The 20,001-nt window shown below is 40.0% G+C and overlaps 1 protein-coding gene across 1 annotated transcript in view; it reads left to right on the forward strand.

The window, feature by feature from the left end:
* Positions 1 to 3,413: 3,413 nt before the first annotated feature.
* Positions 3,414 to 20,001, forward strand: part of ZFC3H1 (zinc finger C3H1-type containing) — a 39,534-nt gene continuing 22,946 nt past the window's right edge. Inside the window, exons 1-9 of the mRNA XM_065743297.1 lie at positions 3,414 to 4,071; positions 8,099 to 8,518; positions 12,112 to 12,176; positions 12,435 to 12,633; positions 12,820 to 13,046; positions 14,550 to 14,673; positions 16,201 to 16,301; positions 17,153 to 17,356; positions 17,951 to 18,115. Of these exons, the coding sequence (XP_065599369.1) occupies positions 3,489 to 4,071; positions 8,099 to 8,518; positions 12,112 to 12,176; positions 12,435 to 12,633; positions 12,820 to 13,046; positions 14,550 to 14,673; positions 16,201 to 16,301; positions 17,153 to 17,356; positions 17,951 to 18,115 (2,088 nt within the window). The 5' untranslated portion in view covers positions 3,414 to 3,488. The remainder of the gene's footprint in view (positions 4,072 to 8,098; positions 8,519 to 12,111; positions 12,177 to 12,434; positions 12,634 to 12,819; positions 13,047 to 14,549; positions 14,674 to 16,200; positions 16,302 to 17,152; positions 17,357 to 17,950; positions 18,116 to 20,001) is intronic.

Raw genomic sequence — 20,001 nt, forward strand, 5'->3', positions numbered from 1 at the left:
TTATTACCTCATGTGAAAACCTTGACAACTACACATTTTAAAGAAGCCTTCATTAGTAACTGTCAGGGAGTGAATAATTTAACAGTCCCCCAAAATAGATTTCTCGTCACTGAATGAATATTAATTCAGCAAAACAGGTAAAGATTATTATCTCTTCTCTGATTTGAAAAGCTTTTATAGTCTTCCGTAAATCATCTCATTTTAACCTCATATTTCATATAAATATCTCATATTTTTATCTCTTATTTTCAACACATCCAAAGGAAAGTTTCTTAAGGTATTTAATATAATTTCCTCAGATATATATCGTGGTGAAATATTTTATTTTAAGCTTCTCATGAGGCAAGTAATTTCTACGTACCATTGCTCAGCTATGCCTTCTTTTTCTCAATTTTACTATCTCCTGTAATGTATACTTCAATTTTGCACGTATTTTGAAGGGATTGATTGTGTTCAGTAAGAACTTGTTTACACTGAATAATCATTTTGAAGTTGGATGCTTCTTCTTAGGTATAAGCCTATAAGCCTCTTCCATCCCAGGAAGATTTCTTCACATAGGTGTCTGTTTAAATAAATAAATAAACAAACTCAAAATACACACAGAACAGTAGTATGCTTGGAACAGAACTATGAGGTGATGTGAGACTGTGCATTCTGTGCTGTGCCAAATTATGGATTAGCCTCAAAACCCTCAGAAATTCAAATACAATCTATACAATGTTCAAATCTTTCTGTAGAATCCATTCATCATAAAATTTAAGCCTCCAAACCTTATGAAAGAAACATTTAGCAGCTACATACTCTACCCTCACCCATTCCCCAAACCCAGTTTTCAGCCAGTTCATTTTTTCTGAAATTAGAAGAAAACCTAATCTTTATTATCTACATGGAGACCATTAAATTTAAAATTATAGTTATTGAGTACCAAGAAGAAAACAATCAAACAAAAGGCATTGCTCTCCATTAATTCCAGAAATGTTTATTGGAGAATCATATACAAATTATTAGAGTTCAAACCGTCACAAGTTTGAGTAGGAAAAGCCAATGAATATGAATAAGCACTAATTAGTAATGTGAATAAATCACATACAGTTATGTGTCCTGATGCACTGTGCTGACCCTGTCCAGCATCTATGTACCCGCATAGCTTCTCACTCACCTCCTCTCCACCAGTGGGAGTTCTTTATAGGAAGAACAAAAACAAGAAAACTTGTAGGTCATGAGAAAAACAGCTTACTAAAAAAAAGCAAAGGAAGTCACATGCCACCTTGCACAAGCAGATTCATGTCCAACCTGTCTTCAAGCAATGGCCAGCCTGGAAGACAAAATGCAAACTACTCCTCTTCCTCTACTCCATTTTCTATTGCTGAACATGATCCTATAGAGTATCCCTTTGGACAGTTTCTATCACCTGTCCCATTTGTGTCCCCTCCTAATCTCGTGCCAACCCAGCTTGCTCAAGGGTTAAAGGCAGAGTGTAAAGAAACTGAGTGCCTTGATGCTGGGCAAACACTGCTCAGCAACAGCCAAAACACTGTGGTGTTACCAGCACAGCTGTAGCATCAAATCCAAAGCTCAACACCAGACCGAGTTGTGACTAAGGAACTCGATCCCAACCAGACCAAATACACCAGGAAAACTTTCAAAGTGAATTAAGCTTAAATTTGGTGAGATAAATTCTTGTATTGGTATCAGACAATTGTAAATGACACTTACAAAGCAAAAAGAGAATGAAAATACAAATGTAAATAGCTTTAACTAAGCACTGTAGTACTAGAAGATATTTAACACCCTTTCTTTTACAAACTGCAATAAAACCTCACAGAAATTCTCAGTCTATATGATGGGATGAATGTGGAAGATTCTTAATGTTTTCTTTTTGAATGGCAGTTTTCAAACGTTTGTGTGCTCTTGTATAAATATGTAGATACCAAACTTACCATTATCAACACATTCTTTTTACTCATGCCTTTTTATTCTCTTTATAGTCAAGAATTATTATCAATCAGTTCATCAGTAGTGATGAATACTGTGGAAGAATAATCTTCATGAAAATTTAGAAATAGAATTGCATTCCTCATAACCCTGTAACAGAGGAAAAAGCAAACAGTATCATATAACTGAAATAAAATATCATACCACATAATAGAGTGCGATCATATAATACCAGATGACATTCAAAACCACTAGAAGATTCTCAGGAATCTTCTTTTTCAGATGGTTAAATACCTCAGGTGGAAATTTACAATGCAGATCACACATGGGTGTTGAATACATTCAGCACACTTGCTGGATCAACAAACAAACAGCGACAGTGAATGGAGTGGGAACACCACATGGGGTAAACTTCCCATTGAGCTGCTACTTCTCTGCCAATTCCTTATAGTTTTGTGAGCACCCCCCTTCCCCGAAGGTGCCGAAATTTATTATCTACTGCTGTGTGCACTTAGAAACAGTTAGTTGTCTGTATACAAAGGAACCACAAACATGCAAAGCTCTGGGATGCCCAAATAAACAAACGGCTGTTGGGAGGCAAATTTTTGCCCTTTGCATCGTGAGAAGCAGTGATATTGAAACATTTGTAACCGCAGCAGATTGGATTTCAGACACAGACAGGGGAAGCTAACAGTGTTTTAGAAGTCCTGCCTGACTTCCAGCAGCTCCTTCAGAAAGCCCTCAGTGGGTCTGGTGCTCACCTGACAGCCCTTTGTACGCGTACAGATCATGGGGTGCCTGAAACAGTATGACTCAGCAGTCAAGCGTGATTTCTGGGGGTTACATCCACGTGAATAGAATTGACACAGTACATCACTGTGCAATGATGGATGATTGTCAAAAAGAAAAAACTTTTTCTTAATTCTTCTTTGAAACTGTTTTAGTAGAATCAGCACTGTTTTAGATAGAAGACGTTAGAGAAATTGAGGACGTGATATACAGATTCCATTTTTCTTAATTTGTAAGAAGCCACGTCACTGAAAGGGCACCTGCTCTTGGTCATGTATTTATTCCATTGGGTCAAAAGAAGAAAACGCAAAGAGCCTCGAGCACATAGCTTTGGATTTCACAACACATAAGCATTATCCATTACATCTGTTTAAGGTTCAAGTTGGATCAACACGGGACCGGTCCACTGGGCTCCTACACGCAGCGCGCTTCCCCTCAACAAGATGGCGGCCGCCTCTACCGACATGGCGGCTCGACTCTCTATTGGCGCCCGCACTCCCACCGCCTCGCTATTGGCTGAGCCGCGTGTTTTCCCCACCCCTCTCGGCCCCGGGAACTACGCTACCCAGGGTGCCCCGCGCTCGAAGAATCGCCTCCAGTTCTCGCGTTCTTTTGGGCGTTGCGTAAGGGGGCAGTGGGGGCTAGGGCGCGGTCTCGCGAGAGGTTCGCGCAGGGTGGGCGGTTTGGGGAGGGGGCGAGGCGTGTGGCTGCCGTGCGCAGGAAGCGAAACCGTCCGCGAGGTGTTCACCGTTCGCTTGGGCTCCATGGCGGCCCCGGAGGCCGCACCCGCGGAGGCAGCTCTGGATTCTAGCGGGCTGTCCCCGAAGGAAGAGGGGGAGCTGGAAGACGGCGAGATCAGCGACGATGACAACAACGGCTCTGGGCCGTGTGGCGGCGGCTCCGAGCCCGGCGGCGGCCTGGCGGGCAGCAGGCCCTACTCGAGACGCAGGCCGCCTCCCGGCCTCCGCGGCGGCATCTCCCTTTCGTCTTCCCGGCGCTTCCCGCGGTCGCGGCACCAGCCCCCGTCCGAGATGGGCCACCTGCACGGCCACGGTGGTTACCGGCCCAAGGACTCGTTCCGCTCCCACCCGCCGCCGCTGCCCGCGCCGCGGATGCCGTCGGGCCCGCACTCAGAGTCGGGCCCCCGGCTCTCGTTCTGGGAGCGCAGCCACAACGCCCTGGACCGATTCCGCTTCCGAGGCCGGCCCTATAGGGGCGGATGGCGCTGGGGTAGGAGCCGGGGCGGCGGCGAGCGGGGCGGCAACCCGCCGGGAAGGCCGCCCGGAGGGGGAGGCTGCGCTGGCTTTAGCGGCAGCCAGGGCTGGAGGGAGCCCTCGCCTCGGAAATGTATCCTTCCTACAGCCGGGGGCGGGTGGGCCGCCCGTGTCAGCGCCGCGCTACGTGGCTCCTTTGGCTCTGCCTCGTGTAGCGGGAGGCTCCCGCTGGGACGGGGCTGCAGCCTGCTCGGGCCGATTAGGGATCGAGAAAAGCGTAGTCTGAAACAAAGCCCTGCTCTGTTTGGACTCTAGGTGCTGCAGTGCTGGCCCGAAGTGAGTCTTGGGAAGTGGAGCCAGTGAGACCGAATACAATTGAAGTGTCTGTAGTTGTAAAACTAAAACACTAAACTTAATTTCCCTTATTGGGCAGTGAAGGATCTGCTCTTCTTTCGTTTTCACTTACAGCCCTTGGGAGGTTGTTATGTTTAGCTAAAGCCATCCTCATATTTAAATGTGACTTGGTACTTTGTGTGTAGAATGTGTGTTACGTGGGAGTTTGGCTAAGATGGAATGCCCCGTTTCTCTGTAGAGCCACACCCAGCGTTTCTTGAAGATGTTCTCCACTGATTGCTCCCGGATAAGTTTGGTGAGGTGATTTTCATCACCGTTTAAAGCTTCCTCCCGTTAAGAGCAGAAGTAGCAAAAGCAGTGGAAAAAGCTCTTGTCGTTTTTCCGGAACTACTATAGGAAAAAAAACAACGGTCTTGATGCCAGCTATAACTTTGGGGCAGCACAACACTGAGAATTGATGCAGCTAGCTGCATAGTTGCCTGAGAACACAGACATATTAACAAAACAAAATAAACCAGCCAACAAAATTTGACCAAAAGAATTAGTGCTTAAAAGGTGCTTTCCAGGTTCTTAAACTGCTTTGTTGTCCACTGTGCTATAGTCGAAGGATGTAACTTATTTCTTGGCTGTGCTGATTATCCAAGAACAGGGATTTTTTTTTCCTACTTGTGCTAGGACTTAAGGCATTGAAAGCTGCTCACTGGATCCGTGTGCTACTTTAGAGCCAAGATTATGTATCTGTGTCAACAATTCTTTTTTGGAATACAGTGGGAAATATGTAAACTGCTGATAAAGAGCTGTTCCTAATCTTGTCTGGTCATGTTAGAGTGTTACTGAGGTCTTCATAACTCTTCATTCAAGGATTATTTTTTATCCAGGAGGCAGGGAATGAAGGTGTGATTTTCCCAAGGTTGGACAGTGTGACAGTCTCAGTGCTGAAAATAGATGCTATAGCTCTTAATTTGCAGTGTTGCTCAAAGTACCAGAAAGTGGTTACTTTCTGTGTAATGTGTAATTTGCAGGGCAAATATACTGGTCATTCTCAGCTGATCTTACAGTGCTTGACACAGATGCAGGCTTCTTGGATGCTTTAAGAGACCATTTAGAAACTGATAATTCAGTTTGCAAACCACAATGAGCAAATGAAGTCTTTTATTGCTGATACATAAGATGTACTTTTCTGTTTAAGTGTTATAGATGATTTTCAAATGCTGTTGCTCCTTAATAACTCACATTTGGTTGTAATAGACTAATTAAGGCCCACGATTTTACTCTTAAAATATTAATTCTGTAGCTTTCATCTCTTTGCTATCTAAAGGAGTTGATATTACACTATCCCTACGTATAAATATCGCTATGTACTTCTGTATTGCTAATGTGAATGGAGGAGGGGTGTAAGTAGGAAGTGACTTCAGAAGAAACCCTCACATGAACTGGTACAAGGAGGTTCATCGTGTGGGGAATTTCACAGGGCAACTGAGAAATGTGAAGGTCTGCTGACAAATAATGGCTTTTTTTCTTTATCCATCTAACTGTTACTTTGTGTAAGCTCTATATGAGCATAAGTGTAAATGAATAGGAGTAAATCAGTTGCAGTTAAAGAATTATTTTTATTTGGATATTAGCTTTTAATAGGTCTATCTTTTTTATTCATTCCTTTGTTCCTAGCAACTTTAATGTGGAGATGTTAAATGAGCCTTTTGCAGAAGATCTTATGTAGAGTTTGTGGAGTTCTAGGTCTGAAATGTGAGGTCATAGTGTGACTTCGTTTACTGTTGAGTTCTGACCTCTTTCCACATTTTTCTTCTCATCACTTGGTCTCTTTTTGCTTGTAAGACTCTCCAGTGTAGAAGAACTATTGTTCTGATGCGTTCCTGTCTGCCTTTGATGGCACTCACTCACTCTTGTACTCTGTATCTAAAGCTATATATGGAAAAAACTCAACAAACCTACAACCATGAAATGCTGTTGTGGTTGAATGTAGCAGGCAGCTAAGTACCACACTGCAGCTTCCTGTTGCCCAGTGGGAATGTGACCCAATGGCATGAGGGAGGGAATTGAGAGAGGTAGAAAGGCAAAAAACTTGTGGGTTGAGATAAGGATAATTTAATAAACTGAGAGAAGTGGGAGGGGAAAAAAAAAGTGATGAAAAAACATGATTGCTTGCCACCAGCTGATGTCTAGCTAGTTGTGGAGCAGCAGTGGCTCCTCCTTAACCCAGGCCAGCCAGTTTTATGGCTGAGCACAATGCCAGGTAGTACAGAGCATCTTTGGCCAGTGTAGGTCATATTATGAATACCTTTCTGAACACTCTAGCAGCTTATTTAATCCAAGCTTAAAAAAAATATTTCAGAGCTTTGTCCTTTGTAACCTAACTCCAGCTGTTTCCAGAAACTGCTTCAATGCTGAAATTGTCAAATCATTTTTAGATTTATTTTTATGAACTGTGTTAAATAGCTTAATCAGCTTTGGAGTGTCCTGTGGCTCATGAAATTACAAATGTTGTATTAGAAGTAAAAATGTGTTGAAAATGAGTTTGACAGAATTCTTACATAATTTGTCTGCTTCTCACAAAGCTTTTACATTTTGGATATATTTCCAGTATATTTATAAAACCTCCAATTTTTGATGGCCTTGTAGATTTAATGGAGTTTTGTCTTGCCTTTGTGCTGGCACTTAGGAGAGCACTGTTGAGTGGGAAGTGTTTTGTTCTACAGCTATGTAGGTAAATGTAGGATAAATACTAAGAGTCTTTGGTCTTGAAATGTAGTGAAATATCCAGGTTGTTGATGTCTCCCGGGATCTGAAAACAAAGTTGCTTTCTTCTGTACTCAGAGTGCCTACATTCATATGTTAGCTACTTTAGCTTTTAGTTTTATTCCAATTATTGACATGTTGATGAAAAAGCATTTTCCATAATGTATTTTGAGTTAGTTGTTATCAGAGAGTGCTGATACTGCAAGTTGAATGAGTCAAACCTGACTCAGTATCCCATTTTTTTTTTCCTGGGGGTGATTATTTTTTCTAGATAGTTTAGCTTTTAACTTTTAGATAAAGCTTTTCAAGGTAGGAGAAACAGGAGCTGAACTTGATGATCCTTATGGATCTTGTCCAGCTTGGGTTTTTCTGCGATAGGCAACTGTGTGCAGAACAGGTTTTCACTATAAGAGCCTCATGATGAATGTTTCCATTGCCTGCCTTGAACAACTTGACTACCTATGCCCAAGGGGTACAAATTTTTTTGATAACTTTTTGTGACTAATTAATAGTTCTGAATCCTCTCTTGCTGTTCTTAACTGTTTTGATTGCAAGTCTTTAGCCAATGTTTTTTAATTCTCTACAGCTGTTGGTTATGTGATGCTTCACTTCACTTGTTGAGCTATGGTTTCTGCAGTCTTTAATTGTGCTGTGGCTTGATGGAGATTTCTGAAAGGATCACTGAGAATGAATTTAACCTGACTTTTTCAGATGATCAGCTGGTCAGCGAGGGCTAGAGTTAGGACCTCTGGAAGTTCAACTTATTCTTTCTAATGTGAAACCTTAGCATTGCAACAGTTGTCCCAAGATAGAGGAAGCTTCTCAGGAATTTTATGGAATTCTTTTGAGTTGATATGTGTTTATTTAAGCTGTCCACATCTGACAATGACACATCTTTTACAAGCTGCTGGTATTTGTAGATGATATTTTTCAAGCTGTCCTTAAGATAAAACTAAATCAGAATTTAAGATCTGTTTGTCACTGGTCATATCTTTGCTATGTTAAGGATATATGTGTTCTTGTCTTAGTTTTCTTAACTGGTGATTCAGCCAAAACTTTTGGAAGGTCCCCATCTAGAAAACAGAACTATTCTTCTAAAAGTGAAAACTCTGTGGAAGAAAGTTTTGAGGATCTGCTCCTGAAGTATAAGCAGATACAGTTGGAGCTTGAATATATTAATAAAGATGAAAGGTTGGCTCTGAGCAACAGGGAAGAGAACGAGCAACAAGATGATGGTAAAACAGCGGACACTGAGGACCAAATAACTGTAGAAAATGACAGTATTAAAACAGAAGCTACTAAAGAAGTTTCTCCTGAGGAGAAAAATCCGGTTATAGCCTTTCAGGCATTTGAACTGAAACCTCTCAGGCAAAAACTGCCCACTCCAGCTGAGAGGAGCAGGTTAAAAAAAGTCAAAGAAGGAACAAAGCAGTCATCACAGAAATCTGAAGTCACAGAATCCACTCAAGGTAAATACTGTAAAGTTGTTTTAGCTCTTTTGTTTTGTTGCAGTTCTTTTTGCATGCCATATCATATTTATTGTTTGAAAGTATTGCACTAAATAAATTACCAGTTTCAATTAAAATATCAGTTTTAAGTGGTACAGTAAGTCCAGTAAGACTTACTGTATTGCTTTCCTCTTTTATGTAATTCATCAAAACTGCTTGGAAGTATGGTTGTGGTGAGGCCAGTCAGCCTCACCTCTATCCCTGGAAAAGTGATGGAACAACTTGTTGTGGATGCTCTCTCCAGGCAATTGGAAGAGAAGAGGGTTTTCAGGAGTAGTAAGCATGAGTGCCACAGGGGGAGGTTGCGCTCAACCAATCTGACGGCCTTCTGTGATGTCATTACTGGCTGGGTTGTTGAGGGGTGCCTTTATTTCACCAAGGCATTTGACACTGTCTCCCACAACATTCTTATAACAAAGTTGAGGAAGTGTGGAGTATGTGAGTTGATGGTGAGGTGGTTTGAGAACTGGCTACTGGCAGAGCTCAGTGGGTTGCGATTGGTGGTGCGCATCCAGTTGGAGGCCTGTACTTAGCAGTGTTCCTCAGGGGTCAGTGCTTGGTCCAGTCCGTTTCAACATCTTCATCAGTGACCTTGATGAGGGGATGGAGTCCACCCTCAACAAGTTTGCTGATGACACAAAGAAGGCCAGTGGGATCCTAGGGTGTGTTAAAAAGAGCACGGGCAGCATGCAGGTCAAGGGAGGTGATTCTCTCCCTCTACACCTATCTGGTGTAGGGAAACTGCTTTGGCAGAGGGGTTGGACTCAATGAGGTCCCTTCCAACCCCTGTGTTTCTATGATTCTCTGCCTTGGTAAGGCCTCACCTGGAGTACTGTATCCAGTTCTGGGCTCACCAGTAAATAAAAGAGTAGAGGCCTACAAAAATGATAAAGGACGTGGAACACCTCCCTTATGAAGAAGGCCTGAGAGACCTGGGTCTGTTAAGCCTTGAAGAAAGACTACTCGGAGGGGATCTGATCCACTTCTATAAATACCTAAGGAGAGGGAGGCAAAGGGATGAGGCTGGACTCTTCTCAGCGGTTTGTGGTGATAGGACATGGGGAAATGGGCACAAACTGAAGCATAGGAAGTTCTGCACAAATGTGCATGGGAACTCCTTCCCAGTGCAGTGACGGAGCAGTGGCACAGCTGCACAGAGAGGTGGTGGAGTCTCCTTCTCTGGAGACGTTCCAGACCCGCCTGGACGCCTACCTGTGCAACCTGGGCTAGGGAGCTGCTTTGGCAGGGGGTTGGACTCCGTGATCTTTGGAGGTCCGTTCCAACCCCTACAGTTCTGTGATTCTCTGTTGTTTTGTTTATTCTTTTGACAGATTCAGACCTCTGGTAAAATCCTTGAACTTTTATGTTTAGCAAACTAAGCTAGCTTAAATTTCCTAATCTATGCCTCCATCTATTTCTGCTAAATAATGTGTTCTGTGTTGATGTGCTAATGGATGTCACTTGTCATCTTATGGTAACTAATTTGTCAGCTTGCATAAACTATCAATTTGAGTGGGAAGAGACAATTAGTAAATGAATGTAAGAATACAAGTGAGTAATTTATAGGAACATGAGGATAGGTAGGACTAGGACACTGGAAGTCAGAGTGATTCATTTATGTGTAACTTCAGTATGAGAATTTAGAAGGGACAGACTGTTTAAAATAGATAAAAAACAACACCACAGAGCTAGAGAGAACTGATAATTACTAGATAAACCATGTAAAATATGTCATTCTGGGTATTTTTCCTGTTTCTTTTCCACTAATTAAACAAAAAATTTGTTATTCCTTAAGAAAGAATGTAATTTTTAATGGGAGATGTGTGGGAGTGGAAACAAGACATAAGAGAAAAACAGTAGTTAGCAAGAGCATGTTGCAAGGCAGGAATAAAAGACCTATTTTAAAAGCATAAGTCTGCAAGAAAATCCACCTTTAGAGTTCAGAAGCACTGACAATGAAAATTTCTGAGCATATGACAGTGGAAATGGATGTTGTACTATGCGTACTAAGAACATCTGGGTTTTTGGAAACTACTCAGTTAAATGTATGAGAAAGATGATGTGAAATCAGACAGGCAATGCAATTACATTGCCTTTATGGCATTGTAATACACATTTCCAAAGCAGGAGAAATCTGGATGATTTTAATTATTGCAGATTGATGGGTATCAAATAAGTGCGTGCTACTTAGTTATGCATATGTTAAGACATCAGCAACATTCATTTTTCACATCCAGTTCATTCATCCAGTTTATTTAAACTGGTTTCCTGCATGTCCAGACCTGCTAGAGTTGAAGAATTTGTCTTAAAACTGAGTAAAGCTTATGTATTTGAGAATTATCTGTAGTTCAACTGTGCTACACTGACAGAGGCTTTACAGTGTTCCTCACTGCTCTTCTCTTGCTGCTCATCAAACTCTCACAGTCTGTTTGCTTGTGTCTTCCTCTTTTGGTTTACGTATCACTTCCTTCTCTGCATCTCTTCAGTTCCATCCTGTGGACTGACTGGCTGGGATCCTTGCTTAATGTAATAACTTCTTTGATTTTTTTTTTTAGGATGCAGATGGGCATTAAGTAGTTATTTTCATAGCACACATACATGAAGGATAAAAATATATATGCATATGCAAGCATTTGCACTGTTTTTATTTAGGTGTAAGGTCTTGGTATACTTTAAACAACCTCTTTGTGACTTTGCATAAAATACTGAGAAGGAAATCTGTACTTAGTGCAGTCTTTCCATTAATCTATGGAGACGAATCTCTCTGAAGAAAGACAAATACAGGGAAGGGTTGCAAAGCTTCTCTTAGCCAATGGTTGTATGTATTTTCTATTATATTTTACAGTGTACAGCATACTGTTGGCTTTATATATACATAATTATACTATTGGTCATGTTAATCAAGATCAGTTACATTTACTAAATGATATAGCACTACGTATGCTGTATACGTAAAACAAATATGTAGTGAACGGATTCATGACTTTCTCTGAGACTATCAATTTGTCAACGTACTAACATTTATTGGGGAAACATTACAATTTGCAGGACAATTTTTTCTTTTATGTGAAGTGAACCAAGAACACTTTACCGCAGCTTTGAGCCTTTATTTCATTATACAAACAGCTGACCCGTTACTCAAAATAACTGCCAGTGGAATCTGAGATGCTTAGAACAGTAACTGATATAAGATGGTGGCTTAAATGGATGGCGTTTTCCTCTTCTTGTTTCTTGTTCAGTTCTGCTCTGCTTCTTGGGGAAGTACAGAATCAGTACTTCTTGGGGAAGTACAGTATCAGCCAGAAGGTTACTGAAAGTCAAATATTGCCTTAGGTTTATGCCATCTTGATGATGCAGATTTCATCAGATGCACCGTTAATGTTTTAAATGTGCTCATATACTTGAAATTGCAATTCTGTTTTATGCAGTGCACCAGTTATATTTAGAAAACATTTGTGTAGATTAATTCTGTACATAATTTTCTGTATGTAATTCTAATACAGTTCTGTTGTTTCATGAGAAACAACTTGCTCAAAACCGTTTTCTTTTGGAAGGTGCAGAAGACAAAGAACAAACATCAGCGCGGAGGCCTAGCAGTTCAGATATAACATCTGAAAAGGTAAGAAAGTAGTCCCCTGTAAATAAGGTATAATTGCTTTGTGCTCTTTCTTATGATTTTTTTTCCATACTGCAGTCCAGAAACATTTTAAGTGATAGAAGCAGTTTGTTCTACAGGAACAGCACTTCAGCATTAGAGCAGTATTTTAATCTTCCCATAAACAGCATAGAGACCTTTAAAAGACTTCAAAAAAGATTAACTTACTAAATGACTTAAGTGATACTTCTTGACTTTCTCCTCTTTCTTTTTTCCATCAAGAAACTGCTTGATGAGGAGGAGGAGATGTCTGAATTGCAGCTTAGGCTTCTTGCACTTCAGTCTGCTAGTAAGAAATGGCAACAAAAGGAACAACAGGTGATGAAGGAAAGCAAGGAAAAGTTAACAAAAACAAGAACTGTAACACAGAAGGTCAAAACCAGTGCAAAAACACATTCAACAAAAAAACCAAGTTCTACAGGTAAGATGTTACTGAAATGAGAAACTATGACAGGTGCTCTGAGAGAAGACAGTGCATTGTGTGAAACAGTGGATGATGAGCTATTAATCTTTCTGGAATGGTCTGTACCTACTCAAAGCTCCTGAAGATTCTAGGATTTGGGAAACTAGTTAAAGTAGAGTTAATCACATATCTTGTTATTTAAAGGCAAGCAAACTTTGAGGAAACAACAAACAAAGACATCAAAGAAGATACAGCAACAGAAGGAACAAGATAGGCGTCAGAAAGAGGAAGACCAGAGGAAACAAGAAGAGGAAGAGGAGAGAAGAAAGAGGGAAGAGGAAATCAGAAAAATTAGGGACCTCTCAAATCAAGAAGAGCAGTACAATCGGTTTATGAAGCTAGTTGGAGGAAAAAGGAGATCAAGAAGCAGGGTAATGAATTTTTAGTGTTGTATGTGGTGGTATGTCTGGGATTCATGACTGATTCTTCTCTTTGTTCCTCCTGATTTCACTCTCACTAACCCTTCCTTTCCCATTAAAACTCCAAGTACGTGGGTTGCTCCGAAAGCTGTGCCTCTTTTTTCTTTCTATGGAAACTACAACAGATGCACAATAGCACTGTTTGAAAGAGCAAACTCTTAGCTACAAAACACTCTCAACATAGTTACCACCATAAGTGATGAACAAAGAGCCTGTCTGCTGCATTCATCAAAATCTTCATCAGTGGAGGTGCCCCACTGTTGCCACTGCTGAAACACACCACCTACAGGCTCACTGTGCTCACATCCACTGTTTCGTCTCCATAAATGTTCAACAGGTGGTGATGAATGTCAGTGAGCGCCATTTTTCTGCATGGAGTGATTCATTGATGCCCCTGTGCTTCATATGCACTTCCATGTCAGGTGCCGCTGCATCAGGCTGCTCCTCTGCTGCCATCTGTGTCACAGTAAAATATGTAAGGGGATATTCAGCCTGTACTGCCACATCACCAATATGCACCTGTGACATTGTGGTCCAAGAGAATAAAATAGGAGACATTACTTTTGGAGCAGCCCTCGTTTCCTGAGTGACCTACTGCTTTCAAAATGTCATCCAGGGTTTAATTTTCTTGTAGTTTTTTTTTAATCTATCAAGGTACAAAATACGCTCACACAACATAGTTACTCCAAACTGCATTACAGATTGACAGAGATGTCAGCTTTGTGAAGGACCAGAGTTATTGCTGTTGGTGGTTGTGCTTCATTTGTAGGACTTTTTTTCTCCCATCCTGCAACTAGTAAAAGGCACTTGAATTGTTTGCATTCTGCCTTTGAATCATAGGGGCATTGCAGAGAAAACAAAAGGACAGTATTTCTTCAGTGCCAGTTCTTTCTCGCACTGAATAAAGAATTCATATGTTGAAACATTGGTTTTAGAACAACTGGAAAGTGTTTTGACCATACTCACAGATTTTGCCTTGGTGAAGGTTATCTGTGTACAGTTTTGTGTTTTTTTCTAATAAAAGTAGTTTAAATGCCCTTGTTAATTATTAACAATAATTTTTATCGTTAATTAACAAGCATTTTTAACAATCAATAATGTATTTCTCTTCTAGTATTTAAAAAGCATCTAACTGGCTATTTACCAAATAAGTGGCTTGATAAATATTTAAAAATTGCCTGTGTCAGCTTTATAAGCTTTTCTCTTCTCCCTCCAGGCTCCTAAGAACTCTTCTTAAAAACTGTTTAAAATAGCTTTAATGTCTCTGTCTGCAGTAGATTTGATTGAAAGTCAGTATTCAGTTGGCTTTTTTGAATAAGCTGAGTAAATTGGGATTTATAAAGTAAGTAGAAGAGTGTTATAAGAGTCTGCCTCCAAAATTTTCTGTAAACAGATTTGCTTTAAAGTGATAGCGTAAGAACTGCTAAATGAAATAACCCTAATTGTTGCTTTCAGTCTTCAGATACAGACTTGAGGTGGTCTTTGGATAAACAGTCTACGGATAGTGCAGGAGGCATTTATCAGTATGATAATTACGATGAAGTTGCTATGGATACAGATAGTGAAACTAACTCTCCAGGTAAGACTGACTTATAGTTATTTATAAGATGACTGATTAAAAAAGAATAGCTAAAAAGTTAAGAAATTAACTGTTATTTTGGAATGTTACATACAGTGCTAGCAAACAGAAAAAAGGCACTAACTAATATGCTAATACTGACTCATTTCCTTTCTGTCTGCTGTACTGATCATTTGAAGGTCTTCAAGGTTATACGGTTCTCGTAGCAGTACTATGAAATCTTTTTTTTTTCCTACATTCCAGAGCAGTTGTAAAGAAGACTGAGGCCTGTGGGTGTTGACTGGATAAATATCAGCTTTGCAGAATAGGGCATGGGGTCACTATGTATGTTAAGTGAAATGAGTCAGCAATGCAACTTTGGGTGATAAAGGCAAGCTGCAGCCTGGGTTTGAGCGCTGAGGATGTAATGGCTGCATGGAGTGGTCAAGGATTGAGGAGTGATAATTTCCCTCTTAAGGATTTAAGGGACTGCATTTGTTTTTAGTTTTCAACTGCGTGAAAGATAATGATGTACTGGAGTGAGTCTGCAGAGGCGCTCAAAGTTTGTTGGGGTCTGAAGCACACAATTTAGGAAAAGTGACCAGAAAAGCTGAGTTTGTGTTGAGAAGGTCTTCTCTGTTGTCTTCAACTACCTAATGGGCAGTTGTAAAGAAGATGGAGCCCAACTCTTCAATGGACTGGTCAGCAGAAGGGCAAGGGAAAACACACTGTAACAAAAGAAATTTTAGGTATAAGGACAGATGTTTTCGCAAAGAGAATGTTTGAATACTGAAATAGGTTGCCTTGAAATGTGAGAACTCAGTCCTTTAAAGATACTTGGAACTTGACTGGATGCATCACTTAGCAAATTTTAGGACTGTATTGAACACCTGTGCTAGGGCAAATGACTTTAGGGATCTCTTCTAACCTAAAATATTTAATGACTCTGAGGTGCATTTAAGTTATTCAGGCTTTCTTGTTCCATATGGAAATGCTGAAAAAGATGTAGTGTTGCAAGAGCTCCGTTAATCAAAATACTGTATCGGTCATTTTTATTCTGCTTTTCATCTTCCTCATTTTCCTTCCCCCCCCCCCCCCATTCTTGTTAGATTGTGTTATACATTAATTTGCTCAAGCAGTGCTTGCTGCTTCTTTAGACTTAAAAGCTATGTGGCTGATTCCTTGTTGAAGCATCTCATACTCTGTTTCAGAATTCAGTGATAACTGCACATTTGGTCTGTGGTTTTTGTGTTGGTAGCCAGAAACTGTTCTACTGAGATGCATCGTTTTAGAATGCAGATTCTGACACTAAATAAAACGTGAGGGATAAATCATCCCAAGTCATTGCTTCAGTAGTTCTGTTTGGGAGTACTGCATTTCATGTGTAACTCTTTTTGTGTGTCTGTGAACTAAGCGTGCTGTCCGCATTTCACGCTGATGTGCAAAGTACTGATTATTTAAAAAGGAATGATGTGCTGCTGCTGCATTGTCTGTTTTAGTAGAACCATGAGTTCAGTATTTCTTACACAATTGCTTTTTTTATTACAGCTTCCTCTCCAGCACAACCCCCTTACTTTGAGTGTCCAGTAGGATATTATCCACCTCCAACAATACCACCGATTTCCTTGCCACTGCCACCTCCAATTCCAGTAAGTAACCTTGGAAGGAATGTTTCTGAATACGTTCTTATTTTCTCTTATTTCTATTTCTAGAGTTTTATCAAGCATACATTTAATCCTGAATGATCTGATGAATTATCTGATATTCTTATAGTTCCTTTAAAAAACAAACAAACCAACCTTTCTCAGCTTCTTTTTGAATGGTAAAGTTTCTGTGCAGTTGAAGTTTACTGTATTGAATAGAATTTTCCTCTTGAATGTTTAGTAGTGCAATGTGATTTCTTAGCATCAAGCAAATAAGTTTGTTACCTAGGGGAAAAATAAAACAAACCAACCTGTAGTTTATCACAGTCCTTTCAGACTTTGTGCTTTTTGGCTGTTGCTATCAGGATTTGCGTCACAGAGTACCTATGAAATTGAAAGTTTTTCCCCACCAGTTTTCTTCAGTGACTGGTTTTTATTCTTGGGAAAGCAACACGAAAGGAGACACTTGGTTTTTCTTTGTCCTGATGGCCTCTGAATTGTTTTGCGTGAAGAAGTGTTGAATTTTATTGACAAGATGAACTTGTAAAACCTTTGTGGGACTTAAGTAGTTTGATATGTTGGCCTAACCTATCAGATGAGCTGTGTTTCTGTGGCTAGACTATATAGTTGTATGTCTGCACTACTTTCATCTTCAAAACGTAACTTTGTCACTTTCATCTTTTATGTATTTTTTCCAAGCTTTTAGCTACAGCCTATGACGTTAGTCTGAGTCCACTGTGGTTTAAATTTGATTTTAAACCATGAAAAAATTTACGTAGCATAACCTCTGTTGAGTAACCCTAAAGTAATAATAAGCTTCAGAAGTCTCAAACCCTCATTTTTGTTTTTTCTCTCAGCCTCTACCATCTTTGAGCCAACTTTATATGGAGGGTATTTCTTGTGTTTCTCTTGAGCCACCCCCACCCCTTCCACCTCTTCCACCTGAAGAACCTGAACAGCCACCGAAGCCTCCATTTGCAGATGAGGAAGAAGAAGAGGAGATGCTCTTAAGAGAAGAATTGCTCAAGTCTCTAGCTAACAAACGGGCTTTCAGATCTGAGGTACTCCATCGGTTTTTAAATGTAAACCTCTAGGTGGCAGTCTTGACCAAAACTTGAATGTTACCTGGGGATTAAAGGCTGCTTTTCTGGTTTCTTAAAAAATCAATTCCTGCCACTCCTCAAAGAAAAAAAAAAGTAAAACCAACTCCAGAGATACCCACTGAATTTTAACTTGAATCTTATTGTTTATTTATGAAGAGATTATGAAATTTAAGTACAAAAAATGGAATGTGCTGGGGGTAATGGAGATTTTATGCAAAACTGTTTGTTTAGCTTCATTTCAAACTTACAGTCAGAGAGGCCTGCAACTTCTAATAGATAATGTACTTGGTGTGTGTGGTTTTTTTTGTTTTCTTTTTGAGAAGCAAAGTTTATGCTTTTGGAGATGGGGATTATTTTAAATGTCATGGCTTTTTGGCATTATTGCAGTACTGGAAGCTTTATTTAATATAGTTGGATAGTCCGTTTCATGCATGTCTTGAAACTTATGATCTAGGCACTATCACTTATGCTTCCATGTGTCTTGTAAAAAAAAAAAAAACAAAAAAAACTGTCTAATGCCTATTTTTGACTATTTTTTTTTTTTTTTTTTAGGAAACGTCAAGTAACAGTGGTCCTCCTTCCCCTCCTATTTCAGATAATTTGCAATCTGTGCCAAGAAGCAATCTGTCTGCTGTCAGTATTAATACTGTATCTCAGCCACGAGTACAAAATACAAAGTTTGTTAGAGCACCGAGGCCTCCACGAGCAGTGATCACAGTAAGGAAATATTGGTGCTTTCTCTTAACGGAACTGCAGATTGGAGTTGAATTCAGTTTGGGTGAACAGCAAACGAGTTTTTCTTTCTTCTTTTTCTGATACAGCTTCAGTTAAATGTTTGAACAATTAGTAACTTTAATCCACATACTCTTATAGAAATAATTGCATGCTTAATTAAGAATTTTAACAGCTTGAGGGAGCGTTAGAACACCATAGTCAAGTGAACTGAAAAATGTATTTTTCTTTTTGCTGTAGAATTGACATTCCTTTATGTTAAACCAAACTAATAAGTTCAGAGAGTGTGCTAGTGAAGTCTAGCTGCAGTATTTATTACTTGGAACCAGGCTAGTGTCAGTTCACATTAAGACGCTTGAAATACAGTGACTATTGGTCCTTGGCACCAACTGATGAGCAGATCTGTGCCTGTTGCTGGTGTCGATATAGCTGATATCTGCTAAAGCTGCATAGATTTCAGGTTTATGAAGCTTGAATTTCTAAGACTCTTGATGTTATCATGATGTTATCAGAAAAGTGAATTAACTGAACAAGTGTAGACTCAAGCATGTGCTCTTCAGTGGTAGCTGAGCCAGAGCAGCCTATTGATTTTCACTTTTATTTTTTTCCCCTCAAAAGGTTATCTTCCTTTTGTTTCTGGTCAGATGGAATCTCTCTTCTTGTAAACTGTGATTGGAGCATCATTTCTGTTCCTTACTGAACTTTCCTTTTTAGTTAGCAGACTAAGCTTTGTAAAGGGCGAAAAATTCTTCAGCAGAGGTGGTGGTGGGGTTGGGTAGTTTTTTTTCCTTTTTTCAGTGGACTGTGTGAGCATCAGCACAAAACTGGTGACAGGTGGAATGTCTGTGTGTGGGAGTGAAAAGTGGAGAAGATTGTTTTCCTCTTTTAACAGCAACAGATTTCGTTACGTTAGCTCCAGTCATATTCTGTAGATTGAAATTCATTTGAATAGTATGTCCAGCTTCAGTTAGCATTTGATTTGTTGTGTCTGCAAACATCTTGGACTGTTGAAAGCATGTTATAAGGAGTATTTGCCTGTGCTGTGGCAAATTTAAGTCCATGTAATGTTTTCTGTTTTTGGCAGTGAGCAGAAGTGGCTAGATAGTGATTCCTTGAGAAATGCATCTGGAAAACTTGGCTTCTTGTACTCTTTCACACACAGGTTCTGTAATGAGCAGTATGATCCTGTCATTGTTTGCTGGCTTTGTATTTATTTCATTTTTACTAAATTTGGAGGATCATGTTATCTTTGAGCCTCCCCCATCAGATCTAGCTATAGCAGACCAACAACTTTCTTGCTCATGGTGTAGGCTGCATGACCACCTGGTCCCTTGATTCTATAATGGGGGAGAGCTTTCAGTGGTAGAAGCGTGAATGTTCCATTGTTGGATATTTTAGTGCCTAGTTGCTTTTCTATAGGAAAATTGTGCTCTTAAGCATGAATTGGATGTATTTTCTTGCTTGTACTCATCTGTATGATCTTCTAAATTCTAGATGTAACTTGTATAATTATTTCCTTCTACAATCACTTCACTTTGCTTGCATTTTTAAGTGTTCTTATCCATGTTTAAATACTAAACGTACAGTGAAACAAAACAAACCTTAAATAATCATTTGTTTTACTGCCCTGCATTGTATCACAATTGAGAGGTGCTTAACTAAAGGCGCAAAAATGAGGGAGAGCACGTCATTGGGGAACTGTCAGGCGGTATGAGTAACGTAATAAATGTCTCGTGTGTTGTTACAATGAAAGACACTGCTGTCACAACTGGAAAAAAGCTGGATTTGACCTTCCCCACTGTCAACTTCTCCCTAGAAGAAAAATGAAGGGGAGATCTAGGGGCAGTTTATGCTGCCCTATTGTGCCAAAG

The sequence above is a fragment of the Cyrtonyx montezumae genome, unplaced genomic scaffold, assembly GCF_038088225.1.
Source record: "Cyrtonyx montezumae isolate F1298 unplaced genomic scaffold, pur_monq_1.0 scaffold_3, whole genome shotgun sequence".
NCBI classification, from domain to species: Eukaryota; Metazoa; Chordata; class Aves; order Galliformes; family Odontophoridae; genus Cyrtonyx; species Cyrtonyx montezumae.